A 16389-nucleotide genomic window follows, 5' to 3' on the forward strand; every position below is an offset into this window, starting at 1 on the left:
CTTATTTGAGCTAAATATGATGCAGTATCCCAATAATGGGGAAGTCTGGAGACTGCATGTGACTTTTTACAGAGTTTGGATAGGGTTTGGGGAATGCTCTGAGAGTGAACTTAGGAGCCAAGAATCAGACATGGAGAGAGAAGTTTTACTTTGCATAAAAATGGAAGCTTTGCAAAAAAGAACCTTAAGCCAGGTGTGACAGAATGTGAGAATGTGGAAGAAGCCTGGGGAAACATTAGGCTTGTGTTAGGGGGACAGAATTCCAGGCAACAGGAGCACAAGTCAGAACAAGGTAAAGCAGGGTCACAACCCCAGGATACGGTGTCTATCCACCCATTTTTAAAGGTGCACTTGGTTTTAGTAGGGCAGCACATTCTGTGCTGTGGTATACTCTTATGTTCTTGAGATCATAATAACAATGGCAAACAAACCTGTCTTCCAGTAAATTCGATGCCAAGAAGTAGAGGCATTTTCTTCCAGCAATGAACTCCTCGTCTCACCTGACTTTGTTGGATCTTACCCTGAACGCCTCGGAGGACAACATTTTGGGACCAAATGTCAAGAACAAGTCTTCAGCCTGCGAAGACATGGGCATTGCTGTGGAGGTGTTCTTGACGCTGGGAATCGTCAGCCTCTTAGAGAACATCCTGGTCATCGGGGCCATAGTGAAGAACAAAAACCTGCACTCGCCTATGTACTTCTTTGTGGGCAGCTTAGCAGTGGCCGACATGCTGGTGAGCATGTCCAATGCTTGGGAGACCATCACTATGTACTTGCTAACTAATAAACACCTGGTGATAGCAGACACCTTTGTGCGTCACATTGACAATGTGTTTGACTCCATGATCTGCATTTCCGTGGTGGCCTCCATGTGCAGTTTGTTGGCCATTGCGGTGGACAGATATATCACCATCTTCTATGCCTTGCGCTACCACCACATCATGACTGCAAGGCGCTCTGGGGTGATTATCGCCTGCATATGGACCTTCTGCATAAGCTGTGGCATCGTTTTCATCATTTACTATGAATCCAAGTATGTTATCATCTGCCTCATCTCCATGTTCTTCACCATGCTGTTCTTCATGGTGTCTCTGTATATACACATGTTCATCCTCGCCCGGAACCACGTCAAGCGGATAGCAGCTTCCCCCAGATACAACTCTGTGAGGCCACGGACCAGCATGAAGGGTGCGATTACCCTCACCATGCTACTGGGGATTTTCATTGTCTGCTGGTCTCCCTTTTTCCTTCACCTTATCTTAATGATCTCATGCCCCCAGAACGTCTACTGCTCTTGCTTCATGTCTTACTTCAACATGTACCTTATACTCATCATGTGCAATTCTGTCGTCGACCCGCTCATCTATGCCCTCCGCAGCCAAGAGATGCGGAGGACCTTAAAGGAGATCATCTGTTGTCATGCATTCAGACGAACTTGTAGGCTCCTTGGCAGGTATTAAACATCTTCCCCTCTCTGCGGCTCTCATCTCCCAGCCAGTTAGGTTTAGCCAGGGCATCAGCCAGACAGCTAAGGATCTCAGATGTTTTCTTCTTGATCTCCCGTGCAGCTCAGTTTGGTCATTGCGAGTTAGAAGTGTGCACGTGTGAATTGTCTCCGTGGAGAGAACGGGCTGTGACAATTGTCTTTTTACTCCTTGCTCGCTCTCTGCTCCCCATTCCGTTTTTACAAGGTTTCACCATTCTCCGCCTGACCTGGTGAAAGTGGCCGTAGGAGATGTGTAACCTCCTGGGTGAGTTGTCATTGAAAGAAACACTGGAGAGGTCTTTGTCACCACGAGTGTCCTCTGTGTTTGGTTTAGCCTTCCTCATGCCGAGGTTCATTTTTGCAGAATACACCTTTTGCCTTCTTTTGGGGACTGGAGAGACATCCAGCTGCTTTTCAACGGAAACTTCCGTTTCATTTGCTATGGCTGTCTCTATAGCTCACCTATCCTAGAGGTCTGGTTTGCAGCTTGCATTTAGAATTGTCTGGGGACCAACCTTACATCATAGTTTTGGACTTACTCAGACAAACTTCTATGCTATAAACCTTGTTTCATGTTTTGTGCAAACCTCCATGATTCTTGCTGGGTTTTTTTTTGTTTTTTTTTTTTTGTTTGTTTTTTTGTTTTTTTGTTTTTTTTGACTCAGTTCAGTGGGGATTCCGGGTACAAACCTACCCTCACTCCATTTAGCCCATGCCCAGAGTCAAACTAGGTTGGCTTTCTCATACAGAGCCATCCAGCATCTCTTGGTGTCAGAAACTTCCTTACTAGGTGCTTTGTAGCATCTTTACCTGCCTGTAGGAATCATCAAAGGCTCAGTGCACAGCAAAGACATGGCTTTTTCTCTAGTCTGGAGTGGAGGAAAGGGGTGCAAGCTCAAGCATTAACCCCGACGACACCGGTTGTGTGTCCTTAATTCCACTTCCAGCTTCACAACTGTGCTGACCTCCCAGAATGGCCAAAAGAACGACCTGAAAAAAAAAAATGGGAGAACCTCTTGTAAAATTTGAAAAACACATAGGATTTGTTATTGTTGTTGTTGTTATTTAAAAGAACTGATCTGCATTGGTGGGATCCCACAAAGGAACAAGAAGTTACCGTACAGGGGTCAGTGGCCAGAGACTTGCTGTGCTCCACAGAGCCACATGACCCTCTGGATCCCAGTGAAGATCACAGGGTAGAATAAGACATTGATCTTGGTGGTTAGACTGCTCATCCGAACACCCAACTATCACTAGTCTGATTCTCAGCTCTGGGTGATAAAATAACTTAGTGCAAGTCTTGACCTTTATATTAAGGTGTTTAATAACACGCTCAACTGGATTTTAATCTCTATGTAAACAAAATAGCCCTTGTGTTCAAAATGTGTTAAGCTTCGGATCTTCATCTGGAGAGAAGGGTACGAGTCCCTACAGCTCCCAGGTTCCCGAAGTAGTGTGCTGGAATTAGTATTTTCTCTTTTGTGGATACTTGGTGTCTAGGCTGTTTCCAAATGAGAGAAAAATGTAAATAAAGTAGTGGACAGAGAGGTGACCCACAGTGAACTGTGGATGTAAGAGGGGCCCTGCCTACAGAAGATCGTAAGATCAGAACATTCTAGTATAATTAGCTTATGAGCATGATCAGCACCCTCTCTAGGAGCTCAGCATAGAAAAAAAAAAACCCAAATAAACCAAAAACAACATAATGCTGATGTTAACAGCAAGGTGCAAGAGACATCCAAATCTTTACAAAATGAATGGAAAAAAAGCAGATTATTTGCAACTGATTTGGGAAGAGCCTCTAGCCTTTCAAAATGTTTCCTGTTCATAGTGGCTGAATATGTGCAGGAAGTAAAAGTTCTCATTGCAGCCATTATAGAAAGCAGAGTCCTGTTGCTATGGATGCCACGGGGACTGGGGTTGTCTACAGGCTTCCTCTCCTCTGCACAGAGCAAGTGCTTGCTGTGTTTTGATTTCCACAGCGAATATTCTGCCTAGCGTCCATGAGGATTAAGCAAGGTGACTGGAGTTCTGATCACAGGGGTAGAATAAGACATTGATCTTAGTGGTTAAACTGCTCGTCCGGACCCCTGACTGTCACCTGTCTAATTCTCTGCACTGGGTGCTAAAATGTCTTACTACAAATCTTGGCCTTTATATTAAGGTATTTAATAACACGCTGGACTGCATTTTAATCTCTATGTAAACAAAATAGTCCTTGTGTTCAAAATGTTGTTATGCTTAGGAAAATATATTCGTGTAGCAACTTGTTACATTTATGTAAATAAGTCATCCTCAAAATGAAGTCTTCTTAACACCAACAGCAAAAGAATACACATATATGTCAAACGTGGTATTGTATGTTAGCTTTCTGCTTCTGTGGGAAATGTATATGCATGAAGTTCCCTTAACAAAAAGAGCATGCACATGCATGTCAAACACGTGTATTATGTCTCCATGGAAAAGAAATTTGCTGTAAAATATGTATTCAAAATATTGTTGCTAAAGTAGTAGGATGATAGAATTTATACTAGTAAATATATATATATATATATATGTAATTAATAAAATGAATGAACTAAACCACACATTTGAATTGGTCACTCGGATATGTGAGATTTGGAGTGTTTTTCTTTTCCATCTTTCTGGAAACTTTCTGGTAGGTATTACAAAGTGAGAATATATGTGCATTGGTGGATTTTACTGACAGCATTTATTGTCTGTAGCATAGACATTCGAAACTATATTAATCCTACAAATAAAATAAACTTTATACTTGATGATATATCATTGGAAAGTATGTTCAAGTACATCATTATTCTGAAGATAGCATTTATTGTAGGCTCAGTTTGGGGCTGGAAGTACTAGCAATCAGAGAAGAGCAAAGCCAAGGCAAACATTCTACCTTAGCCTCCTGAGGTGTGTGTTGGCACTCCCAGCTGGGCTTTTGTGTTTTTAACAAGTTCCCAAATACAATTACTCCAAGATTTCACTTTAAGAGACTCGGGTACTCAAGAATGGGCAAAGTCACATGACAACAGTTTATTGCTTGTTTGTTTGTTTTTAAAGTCATGCTACATGATAAAAATAAATTAGCAGAGTCTCTTACAGCTGGCTATTCAGGGACCAGCTTGCTCAAGATCTAATGCCTGGCTTCCACAGGTGAGTTTCTTTTCTTACTCAATTTCACTCTGAATGTCTAGGTGGACCAGGGAAATCCTGTGTTGTGAACATTCATGAACAGTGCCTATGGCATGTGAATCATGATGCCAGGGGTGTGGTCAGAATTGTCATATTTTTAAGAAGTGTAAGGCCAAGAATAATTATCTGGTGTGTGGGGAGGCCCAGGGGGCAAAGCCATCTGATTCCAGCCAAGGTGAGAGGACAGGATTACTAAATTGTACCAGAAATAAGAGGCTAGATCTGTGGTCTATTTTCTGTCATCTTGAAACAGGCTAGAGTCATGTGAGAGGAGGGAACCCTAATTAAGAAAATGATACTCTAATATTGGGTTGTTGGCAAGCCATGGGGAGCAAGCCAGTAAACAGACCCCCTCCATGGCCTCTGTTTCAGCTCCTGCCTCTAGGATCCTGCCCTGTATGAGTTCCCGTCCTGATTTCTTTTGATTTCAGGACAGTGATCTGAAGTGTTAGCTAAATAAATTCTTTCCTTCCCAAGTTGCTTTGGGTCATGGTGTTTCATCATAGCAATAGTGACCTTAACTAAGACAAATTGGTATCAAGATTCTGAGGGTTTTTTTTTGTTTTGTTTTTTGTTTTTTGTTTTTTTGTTTTTTTTTTTTTTTTTTTTTTTTGTGACAGATTTTTACCATGTTATTTTGGGGTGGGGCGGATTGTAGAAGGACTTTGGAACTCTGGGCTCTGAAAGTCATTGAGTATTCAAAGTTTGGTGATCTTTTATAAGGGAGATTGGAAGATAAGCATGTTGGGAGAAAAGCAGATGATGGAGAAAGTTCACTTAAAGACTGTCAGGAATGTTGTGTAGTTTGAGTTGGGCTGGAGAGATGGCCCAGTGGTTAAGAGCACTGACTGCTCTTCCAGAGGTCCTGAGTTCAACTCCCAAAAATCTGTAATGGGATCTAATGCTTTCTTCTGGTGTGTCTGAAGACAGTTACAGTGTACTCAAAAACATAAAATAAATCAATATTTTTTTTTAAATGAAGCTGCGGTTCTGGTTATGTAGGGCTGAAATATTGGCTGTAATTAACAAGAGATCAGAACCAACAAAGAAAAAAAAAGTTTGCTTTTCTGGTACAATTGATGCTGGTCAGCTGGCCACCACTAAAAGATTAGCAGTGATTAAGAAGAGACCAGCATCATTGTGAAGAAATCTTCTGGGAAGTGTTTCCAAAGAGTCTTCACACAGTTGCTGTGTTACAGAGGCAGTTAGGGTTGTATCTCACACTGGAAGCTTAATTTGGTAAAGAGTCACCAAGGTGGTGTTGGTTTTGAAGGCATGAAGGGGTCATGAAAAGTAGCTGAGGCCCAACGATGTAAGATCTGGGAGAAGCTGTTTGTGAAGGTGCGACCCTGTCACAGCAGAGACCCCAGTGTTTTGGAGATGTAAGTACCATGGATGACCACCAGGAAGAGCAGTGGTGGGGGTGGTGGGGTGGAGCTGGCTTCAGCTTAGAAGACAAGCCATGTATGCAGCAGAGGACAGAGCTGGAGAAGTGACCTAAGCCCCTAGGAAGAACACAGAAGATCAAGAGTGAATTCCAGATGTCGGAAATGGAGCGACGGACACTGTCAGAGTGCTTTTCATCAGACTGTGACTGGGCCCTGGTGCTTCTCTCTTAAAATAAGAAAGCTTGTAATTTTATAGGAGCCCACATTAAGAGACTGGATTTTAATAGAGAGTCTGATTTTTTTTTAAAGGAGATTTACAAGAGATTTTTATGGAGACAGAAAATCTAAAGTATTTGAATTGGCAAATTAATATGGGACTTTTAAGTGTGTAGCATGTTTCATATTTGTGATACTTGTTAATCTGAGGTCTTGGGGATGAACACGCCTCCCCCCAAGGCTATATCTTAAAAAGTATTGTGTGTCAACTTGACAAGGGGTCAATTGTGCCAGCAAATTTTATGTCAGTTTGATGCAAGCTGGAGTCATCTGAGAGGCGAGAACTCTGACTGAGGAAGCGTCTCCACAAGACTGGGCTGTGGGCAAGCCACTCAGAGCAAGTAAGCAACACCCCTCCATGGCCTCTCCCTCAGCTCTTGCCTCCAGGTTTCTGTCTTATCTGAGTTCCTAGCTTCACTTTCTTTGATGATGAACAGTGATACGGAATTGTAAGCCACATAAATCCTTTCCTCCCCAACTTGATTTGGTTGTGGAGGGGTTTCATCTTAGCAATAGAGATGTTAATTATTTTACTTCCTGTGACCAGAAACCAGGGGACAGTTGGAAGCTTCTCCCTCTCTCTCTCTAACTACATAATATGATTTGGAAAACCCTTATAAATTAGTTTGGAAGAAACTTTTATTTCCACAGAGAGAATCAGGAGAAGACGGAAAAACTCAAGGCTGCTGGGAGCCAGAGCTGGGGCTGTGTTACGTGGCAGGTATGGAGGGAATTAGAAGCCAGTTGTGTTAAAGGTGCGATGTCTCAGTAAGATACTCACTTAATCAGGAGATCTCGTAAGAGGAACTCAAGCCTCGATGGCCAAGCCTGAGACTGTCTCCCTACTTCATGTTTTCCTTTGTGCATGCAAAGTAATCTATTTTTGATATCTTTCACATCAGAACTTTTTGTGTGTTTTTCCCATTTTCTGTGCCCCCCCCTTTTTCTTCTTTCTTTCCTCACTCACTCCTCTCCCTCCTCCTCTCTGCCTCCCTGTTCTCTCTCTCCCTCCCCCTCTCCCCCCTCTCCATTACCACTGTTACTGAAGAACAAATAAATGTCCTTAAGCCTTTCAATCTTCGTTCTAAAGAAGAGACACGACCAGATGTTTATTTTTCCTGTTTGCTTTCTTACATGATGTTAAGACTCTGTGCACAGAGGCAGGGGGAGGTCAGCTTAGCCTGTAAGTGCGGTCTCCAGCCCCAACTTGATACTTGAGCATGCTCTGATGTCTGTTAGCAAGCACCATGTAACTAGAAACACATGATCCCTGAGAAGTAGAGCTACAGATCTTTGTAGCACAACCTCAATGGCTTTGTAAAGCTTTTTAAAGCCCTGTGCTTTTCCTCAGCACTGACTTGTCTGTTTACTTCTCTTTTACCTTCGCCATACCACTGAGTGTGGCTCACCAGCTCCAGTCGTCTCCGCCTCTGAGCATCTTACCTCATTTGCAACTATTGTCTCCTCTGCAAACGTCTTTTCTTGGCTTCTGTAATATTCCCTGTCCCGATTCATGACCCCTCATCCCCATGCAAGCATTCCAACCTTGTCTGTTTCTTTTCCACATCCCACGTTTACGCTCGGCCTGAGACCGTATCTCAAGTGCAGTCTTTTATTTTATATTTATTTTTCTCTCAGTGATCTTATAAATTTCGATGCTTTTGACTCAGCAAATAAACACGCCCTCTGATTAACATATATCAATTGTACACATTGAGAGGGCTCAGTGTATTCTCCCATTTGCATATGATAAACACTCATATTACCTCAGCTTTCACCCACCCTCTCTGTAACTCCACCTCTAGTAATCACTATACTATTCAGGTTGGCTTATTGTTTTAACCTTTCAGATATGTGAGAACATACAGCACTTGTTTCTCAGTGTGTGGTTTATCTCGATTAGTGTAGTGTTCTCACGGTCCATCCATTTTGGTATAAAGGAATGAACTTAATTCTTCTTCATGGCTGAATAATACCTCACTGTGTTGTAGGGTACCACACACACACACACACACACACACACACACACACACACACTGTCCTAGTTCAGTGTTCTGCAGTGATAACATATTCTGACAAAAGCTACTTAGAGGAGAAAGAGTTTATTGGGCTTACAACCCTAGCTGACAGTGCACCATTGTGTAGAAGTCAAGATGGCAGGAACTTGAAGCAAGTCCCATGCATAGTCAAGAGCAGAGAAAAATGGATGAATGCATGCTAGTGTTCAACTCCATTTCTCTTCTTCAGTCAGTACAGGCCTAGCCTGTGAGCTGGTGCTGCCCACAATCAGGGGGTGTCTTCCCACCTCAATGAACCCAATTAAAAACTCCCTCACACAAGACATGCCTATAGGCCAAACTGGTCTTGAAAGTTCCACATTGAGACAGGCTTCCTAGGTGATCCTAGGTTGGGTCAAGCATCTCCAGTCATTGTCCACAACAATGTTAACTTAACTTTTTCGTTTTCCAGATCTGCAGGGGTCATCCTGTTCATGCCCCTGTGAGTCATATGTCTTTTTGTCGGTGAAGCCCCTTTGATAGCTGCTGTTTCAGAGAGTAGTTTGAAGTGTTCTCTGGGAGAACATTGGAACCTTTGTGGGACTGAGTTATCAGCTAGGGCAGGTGCTTTCAGAAGTCACATAAATGGCTCATCTCTGCTTTGTGTGTTAGAGGAACCACAGCCACATGCAGCAATTAGATATTAACAATGAGGCCAGTATGACTGAGGACCTGGATTTTATATTTACACTTGAATAACTGTGTGTGGTTAATGACTATCACATTGGATAAAGTTAGAGAAAAATGGTCCATTATAGACATGAAAACTCTACAGCTTAAGATAGACCTGAGAGCAAAGTATACTTTTCTTTTGTAGAGAATTCTGCAGGCAAACATTTCCTGGCTGGTGTGGATCTCAGCAGGGTGCTGTAAGGGAGTCAAGCTTTCATTACCCTAAGGCTAATCATGACTCCAGCTCTGTACCAAGATGGAATCTCTCTCTCTCTCTCTTTCTCTCTCTCTCTCTCTCTCTCTCTCTCTCTCTCTCTCTCTCTCTCTCTCACACACACACACACACATACACTCCTGCTCATTTTCTGAAAGACTATTCTCTCTTTTGTCAACTGAGACTAGGTCTCACTATGTAAGCCAGACTAGTTTTAGCTTCAGCCTCTCAAGTGGTAGGATGACAGACATATACAATCACTTTTACATTGAATTTTAAACTACAAAAATCTGCTGCATTTATATGACTTTTGTTGCTCATTGTTCCCGTTTTATAGCATGCTATGTTTGAATGCATAGATCCATACACTGTCTACCCCACCCCCTAGTTAAAACAAATTCAGATTTGCTACTCCATATACTTGCTTTTTCAAAAGCAATGACTTTATTTATAATGCTCCTTCCATATATATATATATATATATATATATATATATATATATATATATATCCCATATATTAGATCCAGACTGCAGTTTCTCCTCTTTCCCCTCTTCTCCCTTGTGTGCCTTCCCTCTCCCCCAGATCCACCTCCCCTCCTCCTTCCCTTAGAGAAGAGCAGCCTACCCAGAAACATCAACCAAACACAGCATAACAAACTACAATATGACCAGGCACATACCATCATATTGAAGCCGAACAAGGCAACCGAGTAGGAAGAAAAGGGTCCCTGATGTAGGCAAAAGAGTCAGGGACAGTCCCCGCTTCGACTGTTAGGATCCCCACGAGAACAAGCTACTTAGCTATGACATATCTGCAGAGGACTAAGGTCAGACTCCTACAGGTTCCCTGATCTCTGCAAGTCCCCATGAGTCCCAGTCAGTTGATTCTGTGCTCTTTCCTTTGTGTATGACTCACTTCAGTCAGAAGATGGGAGAGTCTCATTTTACGTGAATGCTTGTGAATGAAAGGCTGGTGTGATTGACAGTATTTCCGGGGCTTCCTTGCAGCCTTTCAGAGTGAAACACGAAGGTTGGGTAACACTCTGAGTGGGTGGGTACATCAACTCTCAGACTTAACTCAAAGGGTGCTTAGCTTGAGAACAGGCTAACAGACTGAGCCAGCACAAGGCCAATGCTGTGGTGCTCTTGGAGCTTAGCTGTCACTCATGCTAGTACCCAGAGGCACGATTCTCCATACTGTGTATATTTCATGAAACATAGAAGAGAAGGATATGCCACATTTTGTAGACAGGTACCTGCTTTCTTTCTTCTACCCTTCCAATACTTCCACTCTGTGACCTTCCAACTTCAGAAAGTCATTCTAAGTTCTAGTTCCTTGATATCTCTTGCCTCTTCCCTCATACAACCCACTCATTTTATAGCTTGAACTCATTTCCATAGATGTGCAGATAGGTACTTGAATTTGTACACTCAATTCCTTGTATGGAAATTGTTTTTTTGGGTTTTCATTTGTTTTTGTTTTTACTTTGTTTTTTGTTTTTGTTTTGTTTTGTTTTTTTGGAGTATGGTTTTTGGAGGTGGCTTCGATCCAACAGGGTATTTATTGTCTGCTCCTTGAGCAAAGATAAGGCAGGAGGCTGCCCAGGTACGGATTCCCTTCTCACCTGGATTCTACAAACTGGTAGTCACGCCAACGGTAGGAATCTGTGCTGACGCCAAGTAGGTAGCAGAGTTCTGTCTTGCTCTGCCACCTTTTTTCTTGTTCTGAATCCTAAGCAGAGAGCAGCTAATTCAAGACAAGAGCATAATGGAGTCAAAGGAGATGAGCCCACAGTTCGTGGTCTCAGGGGTCCCTGACCAGAGGCATCCTTTCAATTCTAGAGTAAAACATGCTTTTTTTGATAGATCAAGAAAATATCATCCTGAGTTGGTCACAAAAGAACACATATAATATGTACTCATTGATATGTGGATTTTAGGCAAAGAGCTTGGAACTCCCATGTTAAAACTAACGGACTACATGAAGTTCAAGAGGAAGGAAGACCAAAGAGTGATGCTTCAGCCCTACTTAGAAGGGGGAACAAAATAATCAAGGGAAGTAGAGGGTGGGAGGGACTTGTGAGGAAGAGAGGAGGGGGAGGAGAAAAAGAGGGAGCAGAATCAGGTTTGGGAGGAGATGGAGGAGATGTACAGATGGTCAGGAAAATGAACAGAGGTTTGTAGCAAAGGGGGATGGGGAACTGGGGGTAGCAACCAGAAAGTCCCAGATGCCAGGGAAGCAAGAGGCTCCCAGGACCCCACAGGGATGACATGAGCTGAAATATCCCACAAAGGGGAGGGAGAACCTGTAGAGACCATATCCAGAGGTTAGGCTTGCTTCCCGGGTTTGAGGGATGGGGCCAGCCACCCATCTCCAAAATTTTAACCCAGAATTACTCCTGTCTAAAGGAAATGCAGGGACAAAGAGTGGAGCAGAGACTGAAGGAAAGGCCAACCAGAGACTGCGCCACATTGGGATCCATCCCACATGTAGTCACCAAGCCCAGACACTTTTACTGATGCCAAGAAGTGCTTGCTGACAGGAGCCTGATACAGCTGTCTCCTGAGAGGCTCTGCCAGATCCTGACAAATACAGATGTGGATGCTTGAAGCCAACCATTGGACTGACCACAGGGACCCCGATGGAGGAGTTAGAGAAAGAACTGAAGGAGCTTAGGGAGCTTAAGAATCGGGCATCAGTGGGAGGGAGGCCCTTGGTCCTGAGAAGGCTTGATGCCCCTGTGCAGACCAATGCTTGGTTGGTGAGCCAGGAGTGGGGGTCACCCTCATAGAAGCAGGGTAAGGTGGGAAAGGATAGGGGCTTTGCAGTGGGGAAAATGGGAAAAGGGATAACATTTGAAACGTAAATAAAGTACCCAATTTAAAAAGAAAAGCTAATTGTCAAACTCTTTTGTGCCAGTAGGTGGCAGTGAACAGGTTTTTGTTGTTGCTGTTCTGTCTTTCTCCCAATCCTCCCACCAGTTGGTAAACTCAAGTAGCCCCAGGTGAGAATTCTTCTTTATCTCTCATTGCTTGAAAGGTTCTCAGAGTATTAGGAGCTTACTTTTGCAATAACCAGTACGCTTGAGAAGGACTAACTCAATTCTCCACCCACCTTAAAAAGGAGATAAATATTACTCAGTTTTACCTGGAGGTTAAGCAACTTGTCCGCAATACTCCCTACGAATACTTGTCTCTGAATTAAAGCATATGAGGTTTGAAAAGCCATCGCATCTTAAGTCTTAAGTTTTGTCTTAAGTCATTGGTTGTCTTTGCTGACGTTGGCTTCTGGTCGTTTGCTAACGGGGCCAGCTGGGTTCTCTGCCGCCTTTTCAGAATTCTGGCCTTTCTTGTGGATGTGTTTGGATCCATGTGGGGATAGCAGGGAAGAAATGGGTATGGGAAATTCCTGGTAAAGTTTACTGCTTAAAAATAAGTGTTGCTGGTGGCCGTAGAAAGCCGGCTATAGATCTCGGTTGTCCGGAGTCTCTAGTGGTCCACTCAGCTCTGGACCACACAGAAGGGATTCCAGGGATGACCTGTTCAGAGTTGCTACTGAGTGACACGCCCACAGGCAATATTTTAATTGCCAGCCATTGTGCTTCTCTGAGCCCCTTTTGCTAGGGATGCATTAGTACAGCCTCTGTAGTGTCTCCCCAGTATTTATGAATGGCAGGAGAGGACATGGATTAGAGTGGAAGAGAACGGCAATGCCACCAGGAAGGTTCTGAGGGCAACCTCACCATGGTAGTGTCTCTTTTATGTCTCATCAATGGCAAAAGCCTATAATTTTTTTGGGGGGAATCTATGGGACCAAACTAACCACCAACTCCAAACGAGGTAACCCATTCCTGGTACTGGAGTTTTTTTGTTTTAATTTATTTTTATTTATATGAGTACACTGTATCTGTCCTCAGACACACCAGAAGAGGGCATCGGATCCCATTCCAGATGGTTGTGAGCCAATATGTGGTTTGTACAATATGGGATTTGTACTCAGGACCTCTGGAAGAGCAGTCAGTGCTCTTAACTGCTGAGCCATCTCTCCAGCCCTGGTACTGGAGTTTTCATTTGATATCATGTGGTGCCTAGTTGGGTATTGCTTCCCTTCTGCAAGGTAACTTTTGTGAACATCATTATTTAAACTTTTATATATTTAGGTAGTTTATAGAGGCTCTACGGTAGTTTCTGTACAACTCTTTAAAAAGGCATTTAGTGTTAGTTCTTCCTTCCCATATCCCTCTGCTACCACACCTCCCACCCCCACCCATTTAATCATGTAATCCATCTCTTTTCCTTTTTTATCATTGCCTTTTTGTGTGGGGGGTACTGAGACAATGTTTCTCTGTATAGCTCTGGCTGTCCTGGAACTTGCTCTGTAGATAAGGCTGGCCTTGAACTCACAGAGATTCACCTCTCTCCGTCTCCCGAATGCTGAGATTAAAGGCACACACCACCACCTCCCAGCTTCCCCCCACCCCTTCTTTATATCACTGTATTCTATTTCTCATCCCTTGGAAGGTCCCATTCATTCCCAATGGTTCTTACTTGTTTTCTAACAAATGAGTATTCCAAATGTAGCATATATCACTTAAGAGTCAAAGTGATGTCTGTCTTCTTGGGTCTGCATGACCTCACTGAGGTTGATTGTTTGTAATTCCATCCATTTATTGGCAAGGGTCAAACTTTCATTTGTTTTTCTTAACCGATGAGTTGAATTCCATCGTGCAAATGTAGCACCCTCTCGTCATTCATTCATCGGCTGGTGAATATCTATGTGTTTCCATTTTCTGGATGTTGTGAACAGAGCAGCAACAAACATGGGTGAGCAAATGTCTGTGTCGTAGGACACAGAGTCCTTTGGGTATATGTCTAAGAGTGGTAAGTGGATTGCTTGATAGATTTAATTCTAACCTTTTGGGGAAACTTTACACTGGTTTCCACAGTAGTCACAGTTTACAGCCCTACCAGCAGAGACGGAGTGTCCCCTCTGCTCTGTATCCTTGCCAGCATTTGCTGTGATGTCTTTTTGATCTTAATCTGACTGGGCTAAGATGAAGCCTCAAAATATTTTTAATTTGAATTGACTTGATGGCCAAGGATGCTGGACATCTTGAAAATGAGCGCCAGTCACTTGTCTTCCCTCTTTTGAGAAGCCTCTCGTTAGCCCCATGACCCGTTTGAAAATTGGATTGTTTTCTGGATGTTTAGCACCTTGAGCTCTTCGTATGCTCAACAGAAATCCCTTGTTGAGTTTCTAGGTGATAAGGATTTATTTCCCATCCTGTAGGCCGCCTCTTCACCTGAATGGTGATGTCCTTTGCTGCACAGAAGCTTTTTCAGTTTCATATGGTCTCATTTGTCAATTGTTCTTAACAACTGCTGGGTCCCGTTTGAAAAGTCTGTTCCAGGGTCTATATGTTCAAGAATATTCCCTCCTTTCTCCCCTCTCAGATTTAGGATACTGCATCTTAAGTTGAGATCCTTTATCTGTTTGAAATTGAGTTTTGTGCTAGGAGAGAGAGAGAGAGAGAGAGAGAGAGAGAGAGAGAGAGAGAGAGAGAGAGAGAGAGAGAGAGAGAGAGAGAGAGAGATAAAGATCTGTTTGCATTTTTCTACACACAGCCATCCGGTTTGACGAACACCGTTTGTTGATAAAACTGTCTTTTCTGCAGTGTCCGTGGTTGGCGTCTTTGTCAAGAATCACGGTGCTGTGGGGCATGGACTGCGTTCTCAGTTCCATTGTTAAATGTGTCTCTCTGCCTATAAGCCAGAGACACACTGTTTTTATTACTATGGTTTCTATAGTAAAATGTGAAATCCATGGTGGTGATACACATAACAGTGTTTTTATTGTTCAGAATTGTTTCGGCTGTTCTGAGCAAACAGCTTTAGGTTTTTCTTTTCCTTCCAATTTCTGGGAAGAACTGTTTTGGAGTTTTAATAGGAATTTCACTGAGGATGTAAACTGGTATTTGTTAAGATGGCCATTTTCACAATATAAATCCTACCAGTTCATGTCTTAAAGCTTGTATTATACAAGTCGTTAGGTAGGTTGATTTAAATTTTTTTTTTTTTTTTTTTTTTTTGTTTTCTTTTGAGTCTACTGTGAATGGGACTGTTTCTCTGGTTTCTTTAGGAAAGCTACTGATTTTTGTTCATTTTGTATCTTGCTGCTTTGCTAAATGAATTAGTCAGCAGCTGGGCTTTCTGGGGGACAAGGGGATCCTCCATGTATAGAACCATCTCGTCTACATGTACTTCAACTCCTTTGCATCTTGTATTCCCTGTACTCCATGGCTTACCTTACTGTTCTAGCTGACCTTTAACCCCATGCTGAACAAGAAGTGGGTGAAAGGACAACCTCGTAACATTGTTTCCCTGTTTAGCTCCAATTTTTACCAGTTTGGCTTTCTTTCTTTCTTTGGCTAGAGGTCCTCTGTCTGTTTCTTTAGTTAATTTGGCTAATGGTCTGTCAATCTTATTAATCTTTCCAATGAACTTCATTCCATCGAATCATTGTGTTTTTTTGTTATTATTTTTATTAATGCCTGCCCTCATTTTGATTATTTCTTCCTGTCTACATTTTGGTGTTGTTTATTCTTGTTTTTCCAAGGCCTACTGTTATATAATTAAGTTATTAATGTGAGATCTCTCAAGCCTTTTCCTTTTTTAATTTAGACATTTAGTGGCATACTCTTTCCTTTTAGGACTGCCTTCATTGTACCCAATAGATTTCTGAATATTTTGTCTTCATTTACATTTAATTCTCAAACATTTTAATTTCCTTTTTAAATTTTTCTCTTGACCCAATCTTCACTCATTAGTTACTGGTTTGGTTTCCACGAGGTTGTGTACTTTCTTTTTCATTTTTGGTGAACCTCAGGTTTACTTTTTTGTGGCCAGATAGAATGCAGAATGTTGCTTCAATTTTACTTAATCTGTAGAAACTTGCTGTGTGGTCTAATACATGGCCAGTTCTGGAGCAAGTTCCATGGGCTCTTGAGAAGAAACTGTATTTATTAGTGTTTGGATGTTTTGTAGATGTCTCTTTTTGATTTGTTGTGTCATTTAACTCCAAAATGTCCATTTAG

General features: G+C 42.5%; 1 protein-coding gene across 1 annotated transcript; it reads left to right on the top strand.

Moving 5' to 3' along the window:
• Positions 1–482: 482 nt before the first annotated feature.
• MC5R (melanocortin 5 receptor) lies at positions 483–1460 on the top strand (the record flags this gene model as incomplete). Its single annotated transcript, XM_080920065.1, has 1 exon — positions 483–1460. The coding sequence occupies one exon, from the start codon at positions 483–485 to the stop codon at positions 1458–1460; it is 978 nt and encodes a 325-aa protein (XP_080776191.1).
• Between the last annotated feature and the right edge of the window lie 14929 nt (positions 1461–16389).

This window comes from Micromys minutus (genome assembly GCF_963924665.1).
Source record: "Micromys minutus genome assembly, chromosome: 8".
NCBI lineage: Eukaryota > Metazoa > Chordata > Mammalia > Rodentia > Muridae > Micromys > Micromys minutus.